We start from the raw sequence: 27,995 nt of genomic DNA on the forward strand, positions 1-27,995 counted from the left end.
CCGATCTAAGACCGGAAGGAGGAATCGCCCATTTCACAGCTGTTGTGAAATTCTCAATAATATTGATTCTCAAATATTGTTTTTATAGGTGTCTTTATAAATAAATCTACTGCAACAACTCGTTATGAGCAATTCAACTGAAAGAGGAATTCCCTTCATATTTCTGAACATTTGTATTAATCTAAAGAAGTTAATCAAGCTTAATAAAAAAAACAGAATAAAAAGCAAATTGGGAAAAATTTCCAAAGAAAAAGCCCAATTTTGACAGACAAATAGGATATTTATTATTCTTTAAAATCGTATGACTGCTAAGATTTGTCCCGTGGCCCCTTCAGGGAGCCCCTGACGTCGAGACGTGGTGATGTAGAGCAACAACGAAAGATTGCAAAGCTCTGTAAGCGCATTTAACTTTTCCTCTGGCCTCGCGTTAAAAAGTCGATTTGCATGTTTCATACTTGTATCGTTGCTGCTGTTGTGTCCGGAACACGTTCGGCAGAGGAGATACTGATAGCACTTGTACTTCCGTGTGGATTATTCTCCATCCCCCTTTAGCGGGGCCCGGATTTAGCAATTCATTTTCTTGGAAATTATTGACTTTTCTGAAAAGTCATCCCTCTGACGCAATCCACTCAACCTGAACAACACGCGGAAGCTTTTGTCATGGCAACCTGATGACCCGTCTCCACCCGCAGGAGGAGAGGAAATAAAAGAAATGCAGCGCAAGAGAGAGAGAGAGAGAGAGACCGGCAGAATGGCACAGCGGGAGCGGGGGAATTATGGGGGAGAGGAAAACGAAGAAACAGACACACACGCGCGAGGCTACAATGGACCTCGGCTGGATCCACATGAGAGCTCCATAAGAGTGTTATCAGCTCCAATAGCGGCCAAACAGAGACAAAGACGACCTAATCCTCTTCTGTTATAAACCTAATCAAGAGTGTGACAGTCTTCTGAGTATATACGAGTCAATACGGGCCGTTCAGTTTCATACATGTGGCGGATAAAATACAGTACACAAGAATTTATACACCACACCATGAACTCACACAAATTTAGACTATACCATACAAGGTTGAAAGTAGTCTCCCCAGACAGACTTCCATCACCCAGAAGATATTACTTTCTCCTCGCACGGCGATATCCGTACCATGACCTTGACCTGTACACTTGAATCTTCTCCCCTAGAAGCGAAGGCATCCCATGCGTGACGCATGTGCACCTCACATGTCCACACTTGGAGCATGCTATACATAGTCAATGTGAAATCTTACCAACAGTGAGAAACCGCACAACCACCATCTTCGTAGGTGCAGAAGACAAGGACGGGGGGAGTAACGAGAAGCAAATGAAGGATGGAAGCAACGCGTTAGTATGCAACGTTTTCTCTGTGCACATACCACAACGCCGCCTTCCTCAGAGGGAGAGGTTCGCCCGATCTGAACTTGCTCGCCTGTTGGCCGTCAGTACAAAGGCTGACGGTGGCAGAGGGAGGGACGGAGGGTTGAATATCATCCGTCAGCAAGTGATTGTCACGTAAGCTTTTTTCAAAACTAACTCCCCTAAAGTGACACAAAAAAACACACACGCACAAGCTCGCGGCCATACACAAGAACGCAGAAATACCCAGTGATACACACAGAAAGCAGGACTAATATAAACACACACACACACACACACACACACACACACCTGGGACATCTCCCTGATGCCTGTGGTTGTTGGGAGTTTTCACTATGTTTGCGAACACACACACACACACACACACACACACACACACACACACACACACACACACACACACACACACACACACACACACACACACACACACACACACACACACACACACACACACACACACACACACACACACACACACACACACACACACACACACAGACTGCTGCTGTTGTTGTTCCGCGCAGTCCGGCTAGATTGGCTCCAGATGGAGCAATAGTCGGTGGAATGCCGAACAACACACAGCCGCTGACCCTGTGTGTCTGAGAGTGACGTATGTTGAGAAAAGAAAGAAAAAAAAAGCAGCAAAACTTTTTTCTTTAAAAGTAAAGCTCTGCCAGTGTTTTGCACGGAGGGCATGCGCATGTCTCCGACCACCGTCTCGTTTGGTTCTATATATCTTCAGGGTCTTCGGGAGCTGTGTTGCATCAGGCCTGTTGGTGGGGGACGGATGCCGCATCCTTGAGGCAAGCGGCGCGATTCAGACTTTCTTCCCGGTGCAGAGGGACACGTGTGTCCGAGGGGGTGTTTGCCATACCCAACGCATCCAGGGTCGAGATTTGGCATTGACCGATAATAATAACAATAGAATATATTATACTATGTGATGCAATATGCAAATGCAATTGTGCAAATTGCAGAGGCCATGTGGATGTGTGTGTGTGTGTGTTGTCGCTCATCTTAGAGGAACGGTCATACACAGTCTTGGTCACTCTGGACCAAGTCACTGTGAACACAAGTGATGAGAGGTTGGTTTAGAGGTTGGCTGCAGGTCCACTTGGTTCTCCTCTGCAGCTTCTTGGGTTTTTGGGAGAATGTTACGGCAGACGCCCCTGTTTTTTGGACTCCTTGCCTCCTGGACAACCAGGGTCTGGGGATCCTGCTCGGGTGGGGGGGGGGGGATCGGTCTGGACTCGGCGCGAACCCTGCGCGGTTGCTGGCAAAATTGGAAGGAGGCTAGTGATATTTTTTCGGATGATGTACTATGACTCAGTATGCACATCTCACCCGGGGAAGATAAGAGCAGTTCATTTACCTCACAGCCTCTCAGAACCAATCAATTACCGTCCGGCCCTCTCGCGACTAAGTGGACCGCGGCGGCCCGATGTGCATCGGACTTCAAGTGGCAAACAATTGCAAGATGACTCCCCACATTCAGTGCTGATCGGCCTCCGACGACGACGACGGGATCCGACTGGAACGAGCCATTGCATCGAGATACAGAGTAGCAACACTACACTAACTCTGCCATAGGTTTGAGTGTAAACACAAGAGCATGACCTTTCAATAAGTCTCTATTCTGTCTTAAATTAGACGGAAATGAGATTGACGGGAAGCCTTGAGGCACCAACGAGACTCATCCACACACAGACATTTCTTATCTGCCATCACGATCGGATCCTCTGTGCCAAAGGTCAACGGCGTCGGAAAGAAAGCCCATCTTACATTTCAATCATTACATTCACCGTGGCGGCCTGAACACTGGCATGTAAATATGTATTGTATTTATAGATTTTGTTTGACATCGACTACCTGTCTTGGCAGTGAAAACATCAGTGGACGAGGAATCGCAAATGCGTCACGTCGCAGTGCTACAGGGGACCTCCAGGTGGGTTTCGCTGTGAAGATCCCTGCAAACACCTTTCTAGGAAAGACACCGCAAAGATTCGCTTGATGAAAACTGGAACGAATCCGCTGTGATTAATGTAAAGGCATTTTTTCCGCCATGTATGTGTGTGTGTGTGTGTGTGTGTGTGTGTGTGTGTGTGTGTGTGTGTGTGTGTGGTGGCGGGAAGGGAAATCAATCTCGCTCAATCAAGGGCAGATTAGGAGCGACACTGTACACAAACCCCGCTACACACATTTCTCTCTCTCTCTCATAAGTCACAGCTCAGCAGCTTTGGTAAAGGTTCATATTCCTCTTGCGGCACCCCCCCGATTATTTCCAGAAAAGCAACACTGTGATGGCAGTAGTCATTCATAACAACTGTGAGGCGTCGACTTCTATAATCACGGCGCAATCGGGAGCGTCGCCACTTGTCTGCCTCCAGTCGGCACCTGTAGCAGGTATTTTCGGCTGTGGAAAGTTGGGGGTAAAGGCGGAGGAAGTGTTTCGGGGAAGTCGGGGGCATAACGAAACAACATGCTGAGCTGCGTGTTTGTCTAGTTTCCGTATATCTCCAGCCGTTTTCCTCAGCTGTCAGCAAAGCATGTTTCTTCTTTCTGCATGTTCATCCATCATCCCTTTATCCCCCTGCTTCCATCTCGCGGTACCCACACCGTCTCTCTTTCTGTCCACCTCCGTCAGTCTTTTCTCCAAATGATGAGACTTTTTTTGTTTTTGCTTCTGAAGCCTTCATCTATCGTCTCTGCGAATCCGTTTGTTAATCTAGATACTAGACGGATACAAGGAGTTGAGGATTTGACGGCTTTTGAAGGACATATGATTAAATTCATGCGGACATTGTGTAACGATATCTAATGAATCGGATCGACTGAAACGACAACAATATGCCTTTAGTGTCACCGTAGTAAGATTAAATACACAGAATCATACACAGAAATAGACTATAACTAGAAAAAAACATAAGATTCCTTTTCAACTCTGTCATTCAATATTTAAAGAGTGTACAGTAATTTACACATCCGTCTGGCGTAGCAACATCAGCATAAATTTGGAGTAGTGTCTCCGGGCATTTGACAAATATTAATGGTCCATTATTCCCATTCAGTTTCTTTTTTTAACTGCTTTGGTCTCCGACAACTCCTGAGGGAAATATCCGACTCTTCAGCTGCTAAATGTTCCACTCTTCAACCGCACAGACCACGAGAGACGACGTTCACTATTAATGTACACAGTCATCCATTATTGAGATAAAAGCTTTCCATATTACAGTTTGAGTTTGGCTCTGCTTCTGCCAAAAAAGAAACTAAAAACGATTTTACTACACCGGGAGAAGTCTTTGTAAAAGTGATGCTGCGCACACTCATTCTTGCAACATCATTTTGTTTGTATTACCCAACTCATCTGCGCTCCACTGCGAAAATAAAACCAGAAACTTTGAAAAATGATTATTTTAACGACGGTAATCGCCATCCTTGAGAATGAGCAATCCCTGGACCTACACACACACACACACACACACACACGATAAAATACCCAATGAGCATCAGTGGGACAATGTTTCTGGACCAATGAGCAGTCCACGGAGCGTGCTGACAAGCCAATGAGCACGCCCGGCACTGACACAACGGGAGGTCATGCAGGAGGATTAAGAACGCTATCGCAAATACATTAACACTCCCTTACATTTCCGCTGCTAGCTCGTCATTACGCACACGACCTGTCACTTCCAATGATACACGCCAACATGACAAGCCAGTGTGTGCGTGTGTGTGCGTGCGTGTACGAGTCGCATAGCTAAGTCACAAAGCATGTACCTCTGTAACACAATCAGAGATTGAAGCAAAAATAATCGCTTTTTTTCTACACAGCACTCGCACAATGCTCCGAGCGATCACAAACATGTGCATGCATATACACACACACACAAACACACACACACACAGGCACACTCGCACGCACAGTGGTAATTTATTTGTTTCACATGTATGGAGGCATTTGGTTCTGCTCCGCTGTCCCTAATGTCTCCAAAACACATCATTATCTGACTTATATAGGCCCGGGAGTGTGTGCGAGCGCGAGTGTGTGAGACTGGGAACGTGTGCATCTGTTTGTGTGTGTGTGTGTGTGTGCGTGCGTGCGTGCGCGTGTGCGTGCGCGCTGAGAAAAACAGTTGATTATCGAGTTCAACAGGCGAAACGCTGCTTACCCTGAGAGACACAAAGCGAGAGATACAGAAACAGAGGGAGGAGAGCTCCGGGTAAGTGGGGGGAGATGATTTAGGGAAGGGGAGGTGAAGAACGGGAGTCCTGGAGAGACGGAGCGAGAGTCGGACGAGCGGGCCAATGACAAGAAGCGGGGATGGAGGGATGCTTAGAGGGAGGGATGGAGGTTCAGACAAAGAAGTGAGATGACAAGCCAGGCCTGCAGGGTGCAAAGTAATGAAATTCAGTGGTGTAGTCCCTCCAAGCCATGACACCCAGACAAACACCGCAGTCAGTGTGTTGTTGTGGTCGTAGCGGGACAACAACTTGACTCCAGAAACATGGATTGCAGCTATCTGCCAGCTGGAGTGATAAAGTCTAATCGTGGCCACATACAACCGCAGCGCAGATTCAAGCAGTCGACATAAGCGGACGCCGATTCCAGAGGCGTCAGGGTGGGAGGGGAGGGGAGGGGCGGGGAGGTGAGGGGAGGGAGGGGAGGGGCGGGGAGGGGAGGGGAGGGGAGCGTCGCAGCAGGATACATTCTCTGCCAGGCTGACATCCGGGGGATATTTCTTTAGATCATGAAAGCAGTGTGTTTGCATATTAAAGCCTCGTGTCAGCTTCGTATCAATGCTTCCATGTCACGGTAAGACGGCAGGAAATGTAAACGTTGTCATGCAGTTTGCAGTAACCCGAAGGTTAATGGACTAACAGTCAGATCACACGTTGAACCGCGGCGCACTGTCGTCGTATCGCGTTGAAAACAGTTCAGAGTTACTTCTTTGTTTGTTTGTTGGTGCAACAACTTAGCAATAAAGCATTTGCAAACAGTGTATTATACAGTTTACAGAGAAACAAAGTGAACACTAGGTCAATTCAAATCATGCTTGTTATAGGAGGACAGTGACATACAGTCCAGGCTTTCAGTATTTGGACACCTCAGGCTCTGAGCTTCAGCATATTCAACTTGGAAACGAAATTAATGATAATCATGTAGATGTCAGCTTTAATTTGAGTAGATCAGATCATTTAGCTTTTAATAAAAGAAGAGTGCTTAAAGTTTTGGGGACAAGACAAACGAAATCATCGACGGACATTTTCCAGAGTTTGCCGTTGACACATGTCCGTGTCAGACACATTTCCGGATCATTCCGTGGCGTCGTGGTCACACAGCAGGAGGCAGGACATTTACCGTCCCCGACACGCCCACTCGCTCACCATGAGTCTTGCAGAGATTTCCCAGCTGTAATCTCACATGGGCTCACTCCAAACATTTCCTAGAGATTGTATTTTTGAATTTGACCTCGTATCTTCGGGTGTCTGACTGGAGGATATTCCGCCCCTTCACCCCGAAAGGGTCTGGCCGTTTGTTCGGGATCGCCGTCCCGCTGAGTGATGAGATGTCGACCAACACGTGCTGATGTATTTGGCGCACACAATGCTCCCGTGGACCTCGCCATTCATCCTGCTGCCTCCGTCAGCGGTGGAAATCGTCAGAAAATGCCAGTGTGCCGCTCCCATCACCTGAGCCATAATGGAACCACAGCCACGTTTGACGGATGAGGCGGTGGCTTTGAGTCATGAGCTGTTCCTTTCTTTCCTCTCTCCATCACGACACAGAGCTGCCCAAGAAACCTTCAGCAGCCCGAGTGTCCAATTACTTTTGGACCCCTAAACTTTGGCCGCTCTGTGTTAGCAGGGCTATATATCCCACACAGTTCTTTATATGCCCATGTCAATTTAACCAAATTAAAGCTGAGACTTGGCACTTTAATGTAGTGTCCATTCTATTATTTTATATTAAAGGTGCTGAAGCAAAGAGCTTGAAGAACAAAAACGTGACTGTATGTTTCACAAAGGAAATGGAATCAACAACAGGACATCTGTCCTATCCTATAAAACTGAGAAAAGACTTCATAAACATTATGTTCAACATTTTTTGTGTGAATATAATTTGTTTCCAATGCTAAGATTTCTCTTTAATTCAAGTTTACAGGATATGTGCATTTATGTTAATTTTAACTAATGTTCATGTAACAGACGTTTAAATTATGGCACATATTGCATATAGTCCAAAGTATTGAAATCTATATATTGTACATAGGTGTTGTTGTTTTTACTAGCTATATTTCACATCCCTATCACACCATAAAGTCTTATGTGGCCTTGCTCAAGATTTGTATATTGTCTCAAAGTAAATGTTTTGAACTATTTACAATTTACAATTTGGAAAAAACAATCACATTATATTTCGATCGAGGAGAAAACACAATAGTAACCTTGTTTCCCAGGTACAGTGCAGGTGCGTTCCAGTAAAAGGCCGACCCGAGATCGTTCACGACGTCCGAGTGCCGGACGCTCAGATAGGGCGGCGTCTCCCTGTGCACAGACCAGACTCTCCCTCCCGTGTCTCCGACCAGGTGCCAGCCGGTCAGTGTGGTCTCCTGCAAAATCAACATTCAGAGAGGAGGGAAAAAAGAAGTTAAAACATTTCCAGGGTCAGAAATTGTGAAGCATAACACACAGAAGGGGTTTAGACTAAGACTGGACCCTTTTCAAAATGGAGTCAGCCGCATCTTTTCAGTGGGACGGCCGCTTCTGACAGCAAACATATAATCAAGCACGTCACCAGTCACGTTCTGCCCAGATCCGACAAGCTTCAATTATAGAGTAATGTCCAGCTGACGGTTCTGCTTTGCTGCCCCCCACCACTGTAAACGACGATGTGCCAATAGATGCAATGTTCCAACAGATCCGTCCTCCCCCACCCCAGTTATTTATGTTCTCTGACCAAACCTGGCAGCTATTTCTTCCTGCACGCCGCGTGTCCAGCATCTGGACGACGACGATGAAGATGATGATGATGATGATGATGATGATGACGACGATTGGGCTCCGATCTGTTAAGTCATGTGGAGGTTATTGAACTCCCTCCTGAATTCCTGCAGCGCTGCCTGGGATCACTGTGCAGCCGCCTCAGGAACCAGGCCTATTCTCCCACGCTACAGTAAGTGTATGAAGATTTAAACAACGAATGATCCTGAGTATTCTCTGAGACGCTTGCTTTGTAAAAGAAAAAAAACGTGCCCAAAGAAAACTTGTCCTGAAAATCTATTTTCTAAAGAAAGAAGATGGAATATTAGAGTTAATCTTAGCAATAACAGACAACCACTATTTAAAATCAGTTGGTTTGTATTCTAATGTCTTATTCAGAATTAACAGCAAAGAATTCTTTCTGCTAAATTAATCTTAACAAATATAACAAAAGTGCTTGTAATAAGTCCATGATGTCAATTATTCGTATCTATAACCCATTAAACGACATAAGTCTTCCTAAAAATTCTACATTTTAGGATATTTGAAAAAGGTGCCACACAAACAAAACTTGAGTCATCAAAAATATAAATATAAATATATGTTTAAAGGTTTTGTAAATCTATCAGATGTCAGCCAGAAAGTCTTGCAACTGACACCTAGAAAGAGTTGGGGGGAGGTTTCAATTCCAGAAGGTGTGTGTGTGTGTGTGTGTGTGTGTGTGTGTGTATGTGTGTGTGTGGAAGAGAGACAGCCTGACACACATCTGTCGTTGCAATTAACCTGACCTTGGCTTCCCCTTTTGAACACACACACACACACACACACACACACACACACACACACACACACACACACACACACACACACACACACACACACACACACACACACACACACACACACACACTATCGGTGTCTAAATCAGAGCTGTCATCCTGTCAACATCTCCTCTCCCCTCCTCTCCCACCCCGCCTGTCAGTCAAAAAGTGTTTTCCTCTTTTCACCTCTCTCCTCCTCCTTCTTGCCTCTTGTCTCGTCTTCAACCTTTCTCCTCTCCAGTCTTGTCCTCTTCTTTTCTTTCCTACCCTCACTTCTTTCCACCATAATTTAACCGTCTCTCCTTTGTTTTCCCCTCGGTCGTGTTCTATCCACGTCCTCCCTCTCGTCAATGTGCGTTTGGTAAAGATGCGTCTTTGCTTTTACCCCACTGCTACTCGCTACTGCTCATTGATATAACAGGGATCCGGTTTGATTTATTCCAGATGCCTTTAACATTTGCTATTCTAAAAACCGGTGAGCACATTCATTTATCATTTTGCACTCTGTGTCGGATGCATTTCATGCCTGCAGGATGTTTATTTCACTGCACCAGCGTGGACAGGCAGTTTGTCGGCCATCTGAAAATCTTTTGGATCAATCATTGAGGTGAATCTCTTCCTTCTATGTATATGTATTTCTTGAAAGACATGCTCCGTCAGTTTGGCTCTAAATACTCTCCACTGCATCACTAAAACAATACACAGGACACCGATATAGAATAAGGTTGGTCAACAACTGTAGCGGATGATTTATTCACTAAAATGAATGACATGACACACTTTTCTGAATTGGACTTTTCAAGCTCTCAAAGGTCAACACCGTCAAGGCTGCTTTGCTAAGAGTTCACCAAAGTCCGACTGGACACAAAAGATGCAAACGGACGTTCCTCACATCTGTTTTTAATGCAGCAATACCGCTAAATCTATTCGGCTCTGGTAATGCTGGTATTGTAGGAGGGAAAACCAAGAAGAGGAATCACTCGACTGGGACATCCTGGTAGCCTGACAGGAGAAGAAGAAGAAGAAGAAGAAGAAGAAGAAGAAGAAGTGTGTGTTTGTTCAGAAGGTGCCTACATTCTGATAGGTCCAGGCGGAGGCCGAGCACTGACTGGCAACACCCATACACGAGCACTTTTCGCAGCCACGTCGATTGTCGCCTCGGAGATTGTAGAATCCCAGTTTGCAGCGGTCGCAATTTTCCCCCTCCACATTTTCCTACATGAGAAAGTCGGAGAGAGAGAGAGAGAGAGAGAGAGAGATCAAGACAGAGATAAACGGAGAGATGGAAGATGCAACAAAGTTTATGAGCTGCCCTCAGGCTGACGTTATGGGCACAAGCCATGTCATTGCAGTGTTAATGTGGTGAAGATAATGACGACAGGGCCAGAAAGGTTAGCGCAGAGTACTTGTCATTATTTGTGTGCATAGAAGTCTGTGTGTTGAGTGTGTGTGTGTGTGTGTGTGTGTGTGTGTGTACCTTGCACGTGCAGGGTGTTACGCACGGGTCATCGTTTGTGCTCCCTTCCACACTGCAGTTACAGGGCTGACAGGACAGGTAGCCCATATAACCGACCGCACACCTGGAGACAAGTGAGTTTAATAACAGTAATAAAGATGGAGGCGACGAGAGGCCGCCCCATAACCGAAAAGGTCACGGGTTCAATTCCAGCGCCGTGGTCGATCTTTCGATCTTTCGTGGCAAACGGCCGGCCTGGCGCCGAGCGTGACGTCTACGCTCATGTGCCGTCTCACAGGAAACGCACAGAGAAACAACTTCCTAATCAACGGAGAGAGTGAACCGAAGCGAGTCCGTTAAAGTACATTTTAAAGAAAGTGATTTTTAAGGCGATGTTCCTGCTGCTGGCTATCGGAGGGCAAGTCATTAAAGAGTTGAAGGGAAAAAGTCGTTCACACTGTGTTACATTACCGCTGAATGATCCGCAGGGAAGGACGCCGATACAGCAATAACACACAAACTCAACAGCTGATGAACGAATTAAGATTGAGGGAACTTTCTCTTGTTACTTTTCTATTGATTTAGACGTTTTAGACACAACAGCTGATCAAACTATGAAAAAAGAAACAGCACATCTTGCCTATTTCTACCACGGCCATTTATCATGGTGTAAGGTGCAAAATGATAATATTGTAATTTAAGGTGTAAAATGAAGAATGTAGAAAAAAGTGTTATAACAAACATCAAAGATCTTAACGGAAACTTTCTGGTAATTTCCAGACACTAATTGGAGCAGACAGCAGCTGAAAGGTTCTGCCCACCTGTCACAATGTGTCTCTATCTCTTTCTGTGTGTGTGTGTGTGTGTGTGTGTGTGTGTGTGTGTGTGTGCATGTGCGTGTGTCTCTCACCTGTCACATCGTGGTCCCCCAAAACCCTCCTTACACCAGCACGACCCTGCTGGCTGGGCTGTCAATCAAAAACACAGACGTACACATAAGACACACACATTTATTTTTTTCAAAAACACAAACACCAGTATGAGAGAAACAGAGTTGGTATCTCTTTGAGGTGCCTGCACCTAAAATAGCTCCTCTTCCTCGACATAAAAACAGTAACAAAAAAAAAAAAACACAAAGGGGAGTAAAATTATCTCTAATATAAATAGTCTCTCTGTTCCGTCAAAGACAGTTCTGAGTAACAGAAGCCTCCGTGCACACGACTGAACTTGACTAACGCCAGCCCCACAGGAAATCAAGCCGGACGAGAATCAATGAAATGCTGTTACTGAAGCATCACTTTGAAATCAAATAACCCCGTTAAAAATTCTGCACGCGCGTGTCTACCGAGGGAGTGAAATTGTGTATTAATGACGCCCACAAAGATAAAAAAAACCCACTGACAGAATGAAAGGAAATAAAAATAAAGTATACTGTAGGTGCATACAGGGCGTATCCTGGCTTGAGTCTGCGACACATGATTGGCTGACAGATCCGTGTGGGTCACATGAGCAGGGGATGCAGGGGCTCTCCTCCTCCGCTCTCACCTGTCCAGGTGAAGGAGGACAAGGTTACCATTCGCTTTATCGTGATGAATTTCAAATAAGGCTCAGAGATGCATGTGTGTGTGTGTGAGTGTGTGTGTGTGTGTGTGTGTGTGTGTGTGTGTGTGTGTGAGTGTGTGTGTGTGTGTGTGTCGTACCCCGGCAGGTCTGTAGTATCCGGCAACGCAGGTCTGACAGTTGATGCCCGCTGTGTTGTCACGGCAACCGATGCAGACCCCGCCCCCTCTGTATTTGCCGTGGACGTCCAGGCTGAGCGACGAGTCTGCCACCGTGTGATTAAAGTAGCACTCGTCCGCCTTACCGTGGCAGTTACACTCTGAAAGGAAACACGCAGGAAAAGAGCTTGAGATGAGAAGCCCCCCCCCCCCCCGCGCCGCCTCCACCGAGCGTGAAGCAGAAAACGACCGCTTTCTCAATCCATTTACTTCGTCCACATTAGAGAAACATCGCAATCCTGTTTGGGGAAAATAGCACCCTGAGGGTCACAGTGACCATGAGCCGGCGTTTTATCCCGCGGTTCCAGAGGAAGTGGTTCTTTCCCTTCATTTATGTCGTCCTTTTCTGTGGTGGTTAGCGGGGGGGGGGCTGGCATTAGCCCTGCTTCCCACTACGCTTAACATCTACATTTGCAAATAAGAGAAAAGTCTTTTGCATATTGACGAGAAACTTTGATTTGAACTTTTGCTCCGGTTAAATAGATGCAACTTCAGTCCATGTTTGGTTTTTCTTTTACCGAGTGAACTTTTTCGTTCACGGCTCGATCGTGTTGATGAGGAGGAGGAGGAGAAGTTGTGGACCGCACATCAGTTCACTCCCGACTTTGAAATGTGTCCTGAATGCATCTCCTGTGAGCGGATCTCACTTCCCTCGCTCTACATGCAAATAAACAAACAAATAATGAGCAAATGATGTTGTTTTTGTTAGCACGTATGTTCGGGTTTCATGACGAAACTGCAACGGGTCAGAGGGGGCGGTCCGTCCATGTGGCCCAGGACGCATTCAGTGATCAGATGGCAACTGTGTCCTCAATGCATATTGGGTGCCTGATTGAATAATTAAAGACGGACGTTTATAACCAGGTCTCAAAGGGGTCGGAGATGAAATCTGATGACTTAAAAGGTGCCACAGATACGCGCTCCTTCAGCTGCCAGGAGTTCTGACCAATCAAAGTTGAACTTTTCAAAGGAAATGTGTTGTTGAAGCTGCTAGTGGGACGATGAAGTAACCCCAGGTCTTTAGCTTCTCTGGAAAGTGCAGAGAAGGCCACGGAGTGCATTCCCCCGCGATCCATGAGTACAATAAATATGTGATTGCATATATTTGCCCGTTTGTTTTTAATGCAAATGAATGAGGGCTGCACTTTTTCACTTTTTTCCTTCTATTTTTTTTTCTCTAGACGGGAAAAAAAAGTGATATGGGATTTTCTTTTTTCATAGAGGCAGTGCTTGGTTTATATTTCAAATGCCACAAAACCATCACAAATCAGGACATACCCTCCACCAACTGCTAACTCCACAAGTATGCCAGTGTTCCCTGCTCTGTTTGGTGAAAAAATATGCAAAGTGTTGACTTTTATCTTAAAAACATTTATGGGCCAATTCTCAGAAAGGGCTTCTTTAGATCACCCGCTACAGTAATCGTGAACCCGGTCGTTCTCTTGTGCTTGGGAGACCGTGGTCCTGTCCTGAACGGGCCGATTCCGTTACCACCGCGCCAGCCAGGACTTTTTAACGTCGCGTCTCGCCGTGTCAGCGTCAAGGCAGACGAGGCCGTTGTCGGGCCACTACGACCTCGGGGGCCGTTAGGAGCTGCAGCCCGTGTGAAATAAAAATGATGATTATATGTTGTAACCCTAGTTTTACGATGACAGGCGGAAGCCTCTTAACCTCATTGCTCTGCTCGCTACGTAGCTGATGAAGGTCAATGGATGCAGAGGTGACTTTTGATGGCTTCGTACGGCCTCATGTCAAAGACTGATCCTGATTGGCTGACAAGGATGTTCATTGGAGTGCGCTGCTTCAGAGTTCGAGTCCGGAAAGACCTATTCAAATAAGTTGTAGGTGTGCGGTATACATTTTACATATTAGAGTTATACGGTCATAATGCAGGCACATTACCATTAAACATGTGGTGTGTGGGTACATACAGTAAATTACCATAAACGTAGGCGTCCACTGTAACATTTCCAAATGGGGGGAAGTTTGATAATAAGAGACTTACTCACGTTGTGGTTGGACTGTTGTTCACTTGCAGGTCACTGTGAGAAAATCTAATCATGCAAGCTGTTTGTTCTTACTTTCACAGATGTGTCGAGTGAGGAACGTTCCCGCCATCCAGGGCTGCTGGTGGTAACCAGGGCAACAATGATCGCAGCTCTCCCCGCAAGTGTTGTGTTCACACTCGCAGCTGAACTTCTACGAACACATGGGGGGGGGGGGGGGGGGGGGGGGGGGGAGTGCACATTAGTGACGCAGATCTACGTCTTGCCCATTCTTTCAATAAGGCCGATGCGAGCGGATGCGTTTGCGAGCTGGACGCTCATGTCGCCGAGTGAAAACACGGAAAACAATCGGAGGAGTAGACACAGATTTTTTTTTTTCTTCTTCCACACAATCTGACCAGTTCCTGCTAAAAAAAAAAACCTGTCAGAACCGGGCTTCACATTCATTTCGATCAATCCCACGTACAATACGGAGCTCTCACTGCACTCTCAGCCAAATGCCAGTTTCCTGGACTACAGGATAAAATGCAGTTTACCAAAAAGGAAATAAACATGCCAGTCTCAATAAACAGAGTAACTTATCAGCGGGTTGAAATGCAGTTTCCTTTCCCCCCACCTTCCCTGTATGAGGGTTTGTTGTGTTGCAAGCGTCACCGCACGTCGGCCACATGACTACTTCACTCAAGGGTGAGAACTTTGAGCTACTGGAGATTATCAGATGGCGTCGGTCCACTTAAAACAGAAGTCTGAGAATTAAAATTCCTCGGATTTTGTGCATCGGGGAGCTACGGCAACGGACACATGCAAGGACATGTTGCATCTTGACACAATACGGCAGACCAAATATCTATTTGTGTTCTTCTGAATAGGCCCAGTTCAAAGTTAGACAAAATGCCTGTGTGAGGTTTAACAGTGTGGGTCCTTAATCCTAAACTAAGAATTTTGTTCTTGTGGTCACAGACGAGTGAGTAAAAATTGTTCTTTGTTAACATGTGGCATCCCAACACTCGCATTAATGTGAAAACGGAGGGGCCGCCAGCAGGTAATTACAAGCACGTACGACCTCTTGAGAGCCAATCAGACAATAACGTATCCACCCGAGAGCCAGCTGCAATAAAAGAACTCAGTTCTCTTTCCAGACTGTCAGTCGGCAGCACCGAGGGTTCACCACCACTCTCTCCGGAGAGGGATGAATCCAAAACGAAACACACTCGAAGCCGAATGTAGCGGGAAACTTGCCAACTTCCAGGTTCGGGAATTCCATTCGGGACTCTGTAAATCGGGTTGATGCGGAGAATTGTGTCAGATTTAACGGAGAGGAGAGTAGTACAATAGCTCAGCGAGAGCCAAGTTTGGATTTTTTTCTATTTTTTTGTCGGCACAAGTGAATTTGCCCCTTTCATCTAAGGCACACAGCACATCTCTGGCTTCAGGCGGCCTCCGTGCCGAGCAACGCATCGGAACAAATGTTGGACAGGCCATCATCAGCAACTCGTCTCGCAGGTCTCGAACCTTTTCTTTCTGTTTTCTGAACGTCTGCCCACAGCGTTACTGCGCGGACGGGTGAGCCCTCGGAGTTTAAGGAGCTAAGCCTCTCCTGGGAACAGAGGCTTCGAGACAATCTCGACAAAACCACATGTAAGGAAAAGTGAAATGAAGTTGATAATGTCTCACACCTCGACCCGGTGGATCATATATGAATAATTATACATCACCCCGGCAGGAACATGTTTAAAAGGTTGTTACTGGAGTCAGTACTCTACCCACTGAGGTCTTGTATATTCTATATTTATGTGCATGTGTCTCCCTCTGAAACTTCAAATGTTTGGACTCAGAAGGTTTCTAGTTCATGTTTGGTGGATGGATGTTTGATCACACCAACCCAGAAACTATTTCTAAATCTTTCTTTGAAATCGATACTATTCATCAGTGACAAAAGTTTGACAAAAAAAAAAGTGAAAGAAATGTTCGGTGTGATGTATCACCACAAGCAAGTCTCAAGTTCAGTAGATGAATCTTGTTCTTATTGTTGACTGCATTGGAAGTTAGATTCAAAAGCTCTAATATGTTTTGGAAAATTACTTACGCGAAATACAAAGATGGTTGTGTTTGCTTTGTAATCTATTCCATCAATATGTGCATGAAGTACATGAAGTGCACAGAGCTCTTATCAGACTGTTTAAATTACTTTAATCCGTAATATGGTCTTTTAAGACTGGAAGAGAGTTGGAGAGGAAGAAGAAACCGGAGCTCTTCACACACCAGTAACGTTACTTATTATTAATGACATCATCACCGAGGGACCAGACACTAGTGTCACATCTGAGTTAGACTTCACGGTTCAGCCTCAGGACACAAGAGTCTCTGTGCTTTGCTGTGTGTGTGTGTGTGTGTGTGTGTGTGTGTGTGTGTGTGTGTGTGTGTGTGTGTGTGTGTGTGTGTGTGCGTGTGTGTGTGTGTGCGTGTGCGGTGAGACAGAAAGAGAGAAAGATCAGGTGTCTGGTATCAAACACTCCTCTGTTTGAAGTGACATGGGAGACAACGCTTCACTGTGTCACCTGTGTCCCCTGCAGACACAAACACACACACACACACACACACACACACGCACGCGCACACGCACACACACATATAAAATAAGTTTGATATGAGGCGGTAGATAAAGAGCTGGTGCCGGAGGGGGCTCTTTGCTCTTGTTCGACAGTGTGGAAGAGCTCCGTTACCTCGGTGCTATTGTCAACTGGACTGAGGAGATTTTTTTTTACCTTGGTGTCAGTGTTGAGTGGGCAGGCTTTAGCGTGGCCGTAGCAGATGCACATCCCTCCAACTGAAATGTCCTTAATGGAGTAGTAGTACTGGAGGGAAAGGGAGAGAGCAAGAGTCCAACATGTTGTCATGAGAACTCTACTGTAGTGTTAATGAGCATAATAGCAAATTAAGAGGACTTAAAAGAGCGAGATTCCTGTGCTCTAATCTCGGCGGAGATAACTGACCTGACGACAGATGCCTGCACATCTGGTGATGTGCTGAACAGCAGCACTGCCCATGTTGGCTACACTGCATCAGTCATACATCTACTTATTATACTATTATATTATATTATACGACGTGGAATGTCAGAGTCGTAACGATATATAGACATATGCCAAAGAGTCAGAGATACAGAACTATAGATCTCTAAGCTATGCCACACTTAGAATACAAAACAGAAGAGAGAGCGTTGCGTGTCTGTGTCGGAGCCTCTACCCGTCTTGTCACGATGGGGTCCACATCTTTGGGGTCGCGGACTGTCAGAGTCATGAGATCGGCGTTCAGCGTTCGGATTCGCTGGAACACCAGCCTGATGTAGCGGGCGGAGGTGAAGTTGAGCAGGGTCGGGGAGGGGTCGTCTGCGCTGGGACGTCCGTTGATCAAAGACGCGTGGATCTGCGGACGGGGGGAGACAGATACATTTGCAGATATCTAACAGCATCAGTTAAACTGAAGACCCAGACAAACAAAAGGTTCTTTTGAGTTTCTTGCAGTGGCAGGTGGTGGAACGAGTGTGAAGCATCTGTGGTGAGGAGAACGCATATGGGAGGAGGAGGAGGAGGAGGAGGATGATGAGCGGCAACCTTTTTGTAACGGGAAGCGACGTTTGTGGTACGTTTGTCCTTAAATTTAAAAAGCAAAACAAGACCTAGAAATACGACTTACCAAGAACAGGAACAATCAACGGAACACTTTGCTAAAGACTGGAACTATATGAACCTTGTCTGCTCACGTGACTTCAGCTCGAGCTAAACTGATATTTATCTTTTAAGGAATTCACAAAAAAAGGACAAGGGAATCGTTTCCAGACTCTTTCGCTACTGCTCACAAACACAGTTTAAAGGGGCAGTATGTGATTCCGGAGAACAATTGTCTGTTGCTGATTTCTTTTTTAACTTCACTGTTCAGGGTTCGAACCCGCAGCCTCACAACGCTGTTGTGACCTGGTGCAATAATTGTATGAGGCAAGGAATCTTTTAAATGTTGACCCCGATCGCATTCTGACAGATTTACAGAATCGGCCAATAGGGTTTGTTTGTTTGTTAATCCTGTCCACAACAGACACGTGTGTGATTTCTCATCCCGCTACTCGCGCTATAATTACAATTTCTGCACACTCACTGGTCCTCCCAGTGACTGCACTGTTTTCAGATATATTGCAAACGCTTCCTCTGCTTTACACGATTTTGAAAATAGCTTCGCTGACCCAATGCTGCGGGAAACGCAGTCAAACAAGTAGCACTGCTTTTGAGCGAACATTGGTACAATCAAATGATTAAATATGCAATGAGGGAAAAACACGTTATTTATGAGGTACAGTTCATGATTACCATGACGCAAAAATGAGGCTCCTACACACAGAGTCTGTTTCTTTTTGGGCATGACAACATCTAAATCAGTGTGGAAGAGGAGGAGTGAGCATGAATTTATATTCTGCATCTCCAATAATCTACAAGCAGCCATATAATGAGGGGTGTGAAGATCTGTCTGCCTGTCTGACTGTCCATCTGTCCGTCTCACTAATGTGGCCAAAAGCAACATTTGGCATCTCGAAAAAAAAAATCTTACAGAGTGGGCTGACCGTGTGTGTGTGTGTGTGTGTGTGTGTGTGTTTGTGCGTGCGCCTGTGAGAGACTGTAGTGTGTGTGTGTCAAGGGGGAACATTTGATGGGTGCAGGCTGCACACTTGGAAGTGACGATGGATGCGTGTGTGTGCGTGTGTGTGTGTGTGTGTGTGTGTGATGAGTGGTGGGGTGACACTGTGAATGTGTGTGCGATGCTGTGACACACCGCCTACGACTCATTATGGTTTCACTGTGATCAGACGGCTAGGGAGCTGTCAACCACACACACACACACACACACACACACACACACGCACACGCACAGAGAACATACACATTCAGACAACTCCGTTGTTACTTGCAGCTCTTGACATCTCCTAGCTCGCACCCCCTCTAGCACACACACACACACACACACACACACACACACACACACACACACACACACACACACACACACACACACACACACACACACACACACACACACACACACACACACACACACACACACACACACACACACACACAACACGCACACACAACACGCATGCATGCAGGCATAAGCAAGATCGCTCACCAGCACCCATATAAATGTGTACACATATTCAGACAGGCATCTACAATTAGAGAACTGTGTGGGGGATGTAGATGTGTGATTAGTTTAGTGCAGTGTGTGTGTGTGTGTGTGTATGTGTGTGTGTGTGTGTGTGTGTGTGCTACCATCCTTTTTCTCTTCATTAAAGTCAGTTATAGCAGCCGTGCCCCTCTGTTCTTCCTGGTGCGATCACACACACACAGATGATCAAAGCAACATATCCACAAACTACATGTGTGTCAGTGTAAATGTATTTTTGAAAATCCAAACCCAAATGTTGCGCACACACAAATATAATTTTTTTCTTCTTCTCTTTTACAAACAACAACAGATCGACAGTGGCAGCACAGCAACTTCTGTAGGTACAGGGGTTACCTCTCCGTTCTCCAGGGGGTGAACCTTTGAATAAAAGGACGTGCAGATGACTTCATCGTCTCTGGTGTACACCGGAGGACCCGTCCGTGGATTCATGTTGAACCGCGTCAGGCACTCTGTGTCTGTCATGGCGTAGTACTGCCAGGGATCGAAGGTCACGCCGTCTATCGAACGCTCTAAAACCCAGTTACCTGCGGAGAAGAAGGGGTCGGTGGGGAAAACAAGGATGAAACACTACTTTGAATGTGTGACATGGAGATAAGATCGGTAAAAATAATGGAGGGCACCCGAGCCTGTGTTTAGGTCATCCTGCTTAAAATACACCGAAAATTGACGGAACATTCAATCCCACGTCTCTCAATAAGTTGGGGCGAACCAATGTTCCAATTCCTGCATGCAAAGTAAACGGAGTCTAGTTAATGGAAAAAACTAAATGAGCAAATTGCATTTTTGTTGATGGATGGAGCGACACACATCAGCACTATGCCACTGTGAAGATGTGGCAGCTTTTTGTTTGTTTCATAGTCTTAAAAATGTACATTATCTTTTGTGCATCTTAACTGGGACATTTTGCATTATTTCGTATTATTATGTGTATTCCTTCAGTTGCCATTAAAGGCGTCGCAGTCAATGTTTTAAAATTGGCAAAAAAAAAATTGACAATGTGGCACCACACATTTTGTGACATGTAGTAAATATCATCTCATCCTGCTTCTATTGAACTTTCTGTCCAATACTATTTCCACAATTTCGCAAAAAAGGTCAACAGCTTTCCGTACTTTCAAGCTTCATTGTAAGTGTGCGCACCTACATGTATAGTGAGGGACGAAGATGTCCGTTTGAGCGGAAGCACAGTTACACTTGCAGACATTAAAATTAATTTTAATCTTTAAGAATCGTTTGAACCGCAAGAGCGTCTATATTACTGGAGTAAAATGCCTTTTATCGGTTGTTAGCTCAATCTTTCAGATTAATTGTGAGCTCTCTGTGGGACGGCCATTTGCTCAAATGGTTGTAATTACAGTACTTAACCGTTCCTCAGACAAAGGCTTAAAATAAGCGTGTTGCTCTTGCACTTTAATCGCATAGTCATTGTTTCATTGTTTCATTGCATAATCAAAGCAGCAGCGTTAACCCCTGAACCAGTGTGTGGTTGTCTAAATACAAATCATGAGGCCGAGTGCTTACCCGGGCGAGGTGAGTTGGCTGCCTTGACAATCACATAGGCAATCTGGAAAACCTTTAAAGACACAGAGAGGGAATGACAGAATCAGAATGAATCAAAAGCAATTTTAACTTGCAATATTCAGGTACCTGCAGAAACAACCTTTGCTTTCAGAGGCAACACTGTTTGTTCACTGGAATCCTGAGTTTCCAACCATTAATACAGCAGACCTGGAAATTGTTATAAACTTCTGAAGAGGAAAAGGTGGAAGATGAAAACTGTGTTAGTCGTCGCGCGCAATTAAAAAATCTCTTCTTTTTGCGCCTAAAAGAAGTCAGGAGTGATGCAAGAGGAAAAGCCGCCCTAAATTCACGAGCACTATGAGAGTGATATTTTCTGACCCAAGTTTCCTTCACTATTTTCCATTTTAGATATTTCTTTAGCACAAAACATTGACCTTCCAGCGAAGGAATCTCAAAAAGGCTTGTTTGTCACATGCTGCACATAAATACAGGAGAGGAAAACTCGCAAAACAATATATTTATCATCTGATTTTTATCCGGGCGGTTCTATATGTCTTACAATAAAATGCAACGATCTCTGTTGAGACATACATTCCCTCAGTTGTGTCACCAAATAGACAGACACAGGGAAACATTGGATGTAGGTCAAATACTGACACTGTCACTCTTCACCTCCCCGTCTTTCACCCCATCCATTCTCGCTGTGTTGAGTATCTCGGTCTCTTTTTCTTCTCGTGATGTGGGAAGCAGTGTCACATTGCAGCAATTAGAATGGGGAGAAAGCCACGGTGTGTGTGTGTTTGTGTGGGTGTGTGTGTGTGTGTGTGTGTGTGTGTGTGTGTGTGTGTGTGAGAGAGAAAGCGTATTTCAGGGTAACCTTATAGCAGTCATTCAAACCCCCTACAAAGAGTCACTATTACCTGTATTCACACTGATGACGGGATGTTGTGTGTCGCTGTGTGTGTGTGTGTGTGTGTGTACGTGTGTGTGCGTGTGTGCGGGCAGTACGTCATATTCTATGTTTTGATCAGACGTGGATCAGACTAGAATTTCTTTAATTTTTTTTTGCCTCTAAAGCTCGGCACAGCATCAACTAATAAAAACACACCATTAACTGTCCCAGCAGAAATCACACGGCCGGTAAATAGATGTTCATCTTGCAGTCTTGACCTTCAATGTCAGATGATGTCAGGTACGAGTGTGTCGAGTCCACATCACGAACACATATCAACCCTTCGCTATAATAATGTAACTGGCTATTTTTGAACAGATTCTTCATGCACAAACAGTAGCTTCTGTCATGAAACACAACAGCAAACATATTTCTGTTTATGAAATATCAATTCCTCCCTTTCGAGCTCTGCTCTCCTCTGAAAAGCAAAGAACACGAGTGACTCTAATGGCTCATTTATCCCCAGATTAAAAATGATGTCATCTCTTAATTCACCAATACAGAAAACAGTGATTATAAAATAAACTGCTGACTCAGTTTGCCTGTTTTGTTATATTTCATTTGACTTCAGACTGAGGTGTTGAGATTGCAGTCTACAGACGCTGCACACATCTCCAGATATGACGAGTGTCTCCGGTTTCAGCGCTCACGACCGTACAAATCAACACACAAGTGCATTTCCACAGGGTTCTGTGAAAACAGGAAAACAGTCATGACACACCAGGAAATGACTTTTGGCAGTTGCTTCCGCAACCGAGCCAAGTGTGCACTTTGGATGTTTGTTTTAACGCTCAATCAGTTCATTGACGCCCCTTTGTCCAGTATGGTCGGGTTGCCTGCAGCTCAATGGACTGTGAAGCATTCGTTTTGTCTCCGTGGGATTTGGACAACACAGCTACAGCGGTTTCGCTGAGCAGCTGCTGTATACAGGCCGTTCACATGGAAACGTGTTTAAAAATCTCCCTGGCTTGACAAAGTGGCATCAGACTCCGATTCCAGTTGGCACCCCGCAGCCCACTGGAGCTGGGTTTGCACACAAAAGTACAAAAAGACTAACGGGAAACAATGTGGAATGAGATATCAATGAGAGGAATAACTAAAAAACGAGAAGAAGATCAAACGGATAAAGCTCACTTCTCCGGTGCTTTGGCCTCGGACGCGCGGACGCGCGGGCGGAAACGCTGTCAGAGTAACAGCGCTGGTACGCGGACTCGTTTCAAATTTGCTGTCGCTTCAAACGAAAATGTGTTAACATGTCACCGGACCCGATAAAGTAGCGTTCGTAGTAGCGAACGTAGTCGCAGGCGGACGAGCGGAAAAGATATTCGCTGGAGCCAAGATCGCTCTGCTCTGCCACCGGGCTGCCACGGAGAAACCACTTGGGGAGAGATTTTTCTTGACAAATACATTAGAATATGGTTCAATATTTGACTGAATTTCAGGGAGAAAAAACAAAATCCCCGCCTCGCACGCAATAGGCCACGAAAACACACAGATTATTGTGATTTCCACAGCGACTCACAACAGCGGAGGGCTTGAGAGGCGGAGGAATGTCCTGCTGTGTAAAAGCCAACTCAAATCCATTCTCTTTAAGTCCGCTTCCCTATCCGAACTGCCCAAAACACGGTTGCGAACACACACTAATCTAGCGCATTTACACGCCAACTCGCGGACTTGGCTGTGATTTGGCCTTAAGCTTTTTTTTTTTTTTTTTGAAAGGCTTTAGCCTGCACAAAAACACCAGATGCTGCAATCGCTCCCACATTCTTGCTCTGGCCCGAGCCACTTGTCAAACAGTGCAGCGACACAGTTTCACTGGGTACAGCAGATGTTTCGTTTACCTTCTCGCCGTTATGAATGATGACACTTTCCTCTTTTCTCCGGCGTTAAAAGCTGCCACCATGTGCCGCTCTCACGTGGCTCTGTATCGCTGCATGTTGTAAAAAAAAGTAAAGGAAAAGTTTTTCGTCTATAGCCGCCGGGTTGGCTTTGTTAAGTCTGAGGTATGTTTGCCATGACTGCTAATGATAAATGCTGTTTAAGAAACAAAAAGTCTTGTATAATATGGAAATGCAGTTTCCTTCCATTCATACACAGCGCGCGACCAAGCTATAAGCAATGACTTGTTTTGAATTATGAAGCCTTCTGCGTGCAAGTTGTTGCACTGAATCTTAGAGAATTAATTAATCTGTAAAAAAAATAAATGAATAAATAAATAAATGCATTTAACAATTCAAATTAGAAAATTCTGAGGGGTTCGAAATTGCACTGGATTAGGCTGGGATTCCCAGATTAAGTCAAGAGCAGTATGACACAAGAATGTAAAAAGCTTCATTTAAGCTCTGCTGTACTGTAAGTCAGGGGAGCGATGAATATCCCTGTAGGAGCGACAAGGTATGATAGAAATCTGTCCAATCACGAAACAGAAACACAGTTCAGGTTAATTAGACCTATTACCTTTTCCCATCTGAATTTATGTCGTGTCTTTTTCAAATTAAACCGGGCTACATTCTTCCAACATGCACAGAATCTTTCTCTCTCTGGTTTGACCAACTCATTTTGACCATTGAACTGAATGTGTGGCTCAAAACAGCTATATGGGCACAGCGTGTACCTGTGGAATGCACCATCCATCACAGTGCGCAGTGTTGTGCTGTGACAAATGAGCGTTGGTGCTAATCTCCGCGCGTCTGCGTCGAACTGTGGGTGATGAAGGCACTCCGACTGACTCCGACAGCCTCTTTCAGGACTCGGTGCACTGTGCCAGGTTCTGCAGCCGCCCCCGGAGAGCGGAGCCACCACATGGCCGCGTCGAACCCAGTGTCCACCAATCTAAGTGGCCTCTACATTTCCGAGATGACTGTAATTCCACCCGAATCCCATGCGAGGCTGATTATGAGAGAGTTGCCATGGTGACGCAAGTTTAGCAACACAAGCCTGCGTAGATTAGCGATACATGGCTGGAAAACCTTGAAAACAATCACAGAGTCATTTGAAATAGACAAAAGTTTAAACCCTGAAAGAAAGAAGAAAAAAAAACAGAACTTGGAAACTAAGATCTCACAAAGTCAGAAATAGTTGTCAATCCTCTTCAGCATGTCTCTTTTACTATCATATAGTCAGAAGCAAATATACGCACAATCAGAATTCAAGAATTCATCTAAAAATGATAAAGAACATCCGTCCGGAGAGAGACAATAACTAGAGAGGAAATGAGGGTGGTGATGTCACAGGCAATTACTACAGACACACACACACACACACACACACACACACACGAACATGCAATCACACTATCATCAAGTGAGATGACTGTGGTCGCGAGGGAAATTCAGCGCAGTGGAGGGTAAATAGCTTCGCGTTGGACGAGACTCACACACACAGGACTCCCACTGAGCGCGGCGCTTGTTCACACAGACATCAATGGTGGTGAGAACACAGCCAATCATTCTGAATTGAGCGAGGCCGATCCATCACGTGGACCCGTAAGACAGTGCCTGAAGTAATAAACTAAGAGATGAGATTGTGGGAGGGACTCTTCTATACATGAACATAATCCGAATACTGCAATTTTCAGTTTTCAGTACGGGACTGAGCTGAACACGAAGGGCCCGACAGATATAGCGGCCGATGATTGACTTTCACAAATATATTGGTATCGGCATTTATTTTACAGAACAAACAATGCCAAAAAGATGTGTGTTTATGTTTATTATATTTGTTTGTATTTGTGTTTTCTTTTATAATTGTCCATAATAACATTTTTATTCAAACTGTAAAATATCAAGCCTCAATTACATTTCTTTGTCATAAGGGTTTGATTAAAAAACATCTTGGGAATCATGGGCATTTTTTAATATTATATATGTCTGTGTCTGTAGACAATAACAGGAGCAAATTACTCAAATTAATACCGTGGAAATTTGCTACTTCACGGTGAGATGGACGGCTTTTGTACATATAAATACGCAAGACACAACGCTATGAACCCATCAAACACAGCCATTATGTGAAGATGACAGTTGGAACTGAGGCAGCTCAGTAGGTGGTCATTGAGGAAGTGTACACTGGCATTAAAAAAGCTTTGAAATGGGATTTTTTTTTTTCCCACATGATCGCAATTTTTCCGTCAGTGGTTATGATAATTTTTTCATTCATTTCACTGTTCACCTCTGTGAAACTTGCTCTGAGAAAAGTAGATGGGCTCTAGAAGAATGTGGAATTTATAAAAAGACCCGATGAGGAAACGTCTCAATCGCCCCCTGGTGGCTGGCAGCAGTATAGCTCATAAAGTTAATTTTCCCCAAATATGGTTTCTGACATTAACGTCAGTTCTTATCATGCCGATGCATGTTCAAGTGTTAATTCTTCTGATAAGCTCGGTTTTAATTAGGTATTTTGACGCTGTACAAACAGAGCGAGGCAATGACTGACAGCTGAGACCGACACGCGATCGCTCGGTGGGTGTATCTGCCGGGATCTCGATACCGCGGCTCGACTGGAGTTTTGGGGGGTTTTTTTAAACCTGAAATGAATCTGTTTTTAACCTTTAGAGCGTATTTTTGACTGGCTTCTCTTAATTACCTTCTCGTGAACTGCAGTCGCTCACGCTCATTAGTTATATTTTCATTATGTCCATATAATTATAATCAGCCAGTCTAATCTGTTTAATCACATTTCTAAACTTGACTAGACGTCCTCAATCATCCGGCGCCAGCACACATGCTCCTCAATCACCAAGCTTGTAGCCAAACTTTTCAAATCAAAAAATGGAAACCCATTATTTACAGTGTGACGCACATGCTGGTGAAATTATCGATAGCAAAGCTGGTTTAACTAATTCAAGCACTGCAGAAATAGCGTAATTCATTGGATGACAAAATGATAACGCATCTTCCACAGAGCTATAAACTCAACCTTAACATGATTAAATCACTCAACACGGTGGCAGTACTTTTTTTCCCTCAATTTGGTTACAAAATAAAGGTAAATATTATGCTTATGTGGACTTATTTTGTCGACAGTTAATAGAAACCTTTTCATTTTAACATTTCAAAAAAGGAATGATAGGGTTACGGGCTGAGCCATATCATTACGGTATCATTATATCGTAACCATATTATCTCGGAGGCAGTCTTTAAATCCTGTCTGCCAGCTGGCCTTTCTTTTGTAATGTTTATACCCATGTGTGTATGGGTTTTCCTCAAGTGCCTCCGTCTAATCCCAGTACAAAGACGTGGATTGTAGGCTAATTGGAAATCTTTAATTCTCCATACGTGTGTGTGTGGGGTGTGATTATATGTGGGATTAGCATCTTCAGTTTCTGTTGCTGCAACATCTGTTTAAGACGGAGAGACTTATCTCTGAATCACCGCTGCGGAGCTTTCTCCCATTTTTCCTACCCTGTAGAGGGTCTTCCCGATTTTTCCTTCCACAAATAAAAATGCCCTAACACTGTACTATTCTCGACCTAAATAATGCAGCCGAATTTGTGGCTTCCAGTTTTCAATAGTGCCTCAGTAATCGTCCCTCCCGTCTCGAAATAAACCTTCATAATGGAAACGCGGTTAAAGTTTGTCTCTTTCAAGAGAGTGGAGGTGGCGGCAAGGTCTGAATCATGGTGCTGTTTTCGTTGAAGTGTACTAGTGTGTGTGTGTGTGTGTGTGTGTGTGTGTGTGTGTGTGTGTGTGTGTGTGTGCTTACCTGTTTTAGGTCGAGTGTGATGGTCACATGGTGGTACTCCATCCCATTCTTGATGGAGGGACTTTGCCACCAACGGTTGGTCCCATCTATGGCATAATCTATGGGATGATGCTCTGTACACACAATTACACACAGTAGGAA

General features: G+C 44.9%; 1 protein-coding gene across 10 annotated transcripts in view; it reads right to left on the reverse strand.

Moving 5' to 3' along the window:
* lama2 (laminin, alpha 2) overlaps positions 1–27,995 on the reverse strand; it is a 150,204-nt gene that overhangs the window by 87,049 nt on the left and 35,160 nt on the right. For all 10 annotated transcript variants that reach the window (XM_047328517.1, XM_047328519.1, XM_047328518.1 and 7 more), the window contains exons 3-14: positions 27,855–27,967; positions 21,200–21,251; positions 20,012–20,202; positions 17,690–17,869; positions 17,209–17,298; positions 14,519–14,636; positions 12,360–12,538; positions 12,105–12,204; positions 11,570–11,627; positions 10,681–10,783; positions 10,278–10,418; positions 7,848–8,012 (exon numbers count right to left, since the gene is read on the reverse strand). In XM_047328517.1, coding sequence (XP_047184473.1) covers positions 7,848–8,012; positions 10,278–10,418; positions 10,681–10,783; positions 11,570–11,627; positions 12,105–12,204; positions 12,360–12,538; positions 14,519–14,636; positions 17,209–17,298; positions 17,690–17,869; positions 20,012–20,202; positions 21,200–21,251; positions 27,855–27,967 — 1,490 coding nt within the window. The remainder of the gene's footprint in view (positions 1–7,847; positions 8,013–10,277; positions 10,419–10,680; positions 10,784–11,569; positions 11,628–12,104; positions 12,205–12,359; positions 12,539–14,518; positions 14,637–17,208; positions 17,299–17,689; positions 17,870–20,011; positions 20,203–21,199; positions 21,252–27,854; positions 27,968–27,995) is intronic.

This window comes from Scophthalmus maximus, chromosome 18 (assembly GCF_022379125.1).
Source record: "Scophthalmus maximus strain ysfricsl-2021 chromosome 18, ASM2237912v1, whole genome shotgun sequence".
NCBI classification, from domain to species: domain Eukaryota; kingdom Metazoa; phylum Chordata; class Actinopteri; order Pleuronectiformes; family Scophthalmidae; genus Scophthalmus; species Scophthalmus maximus.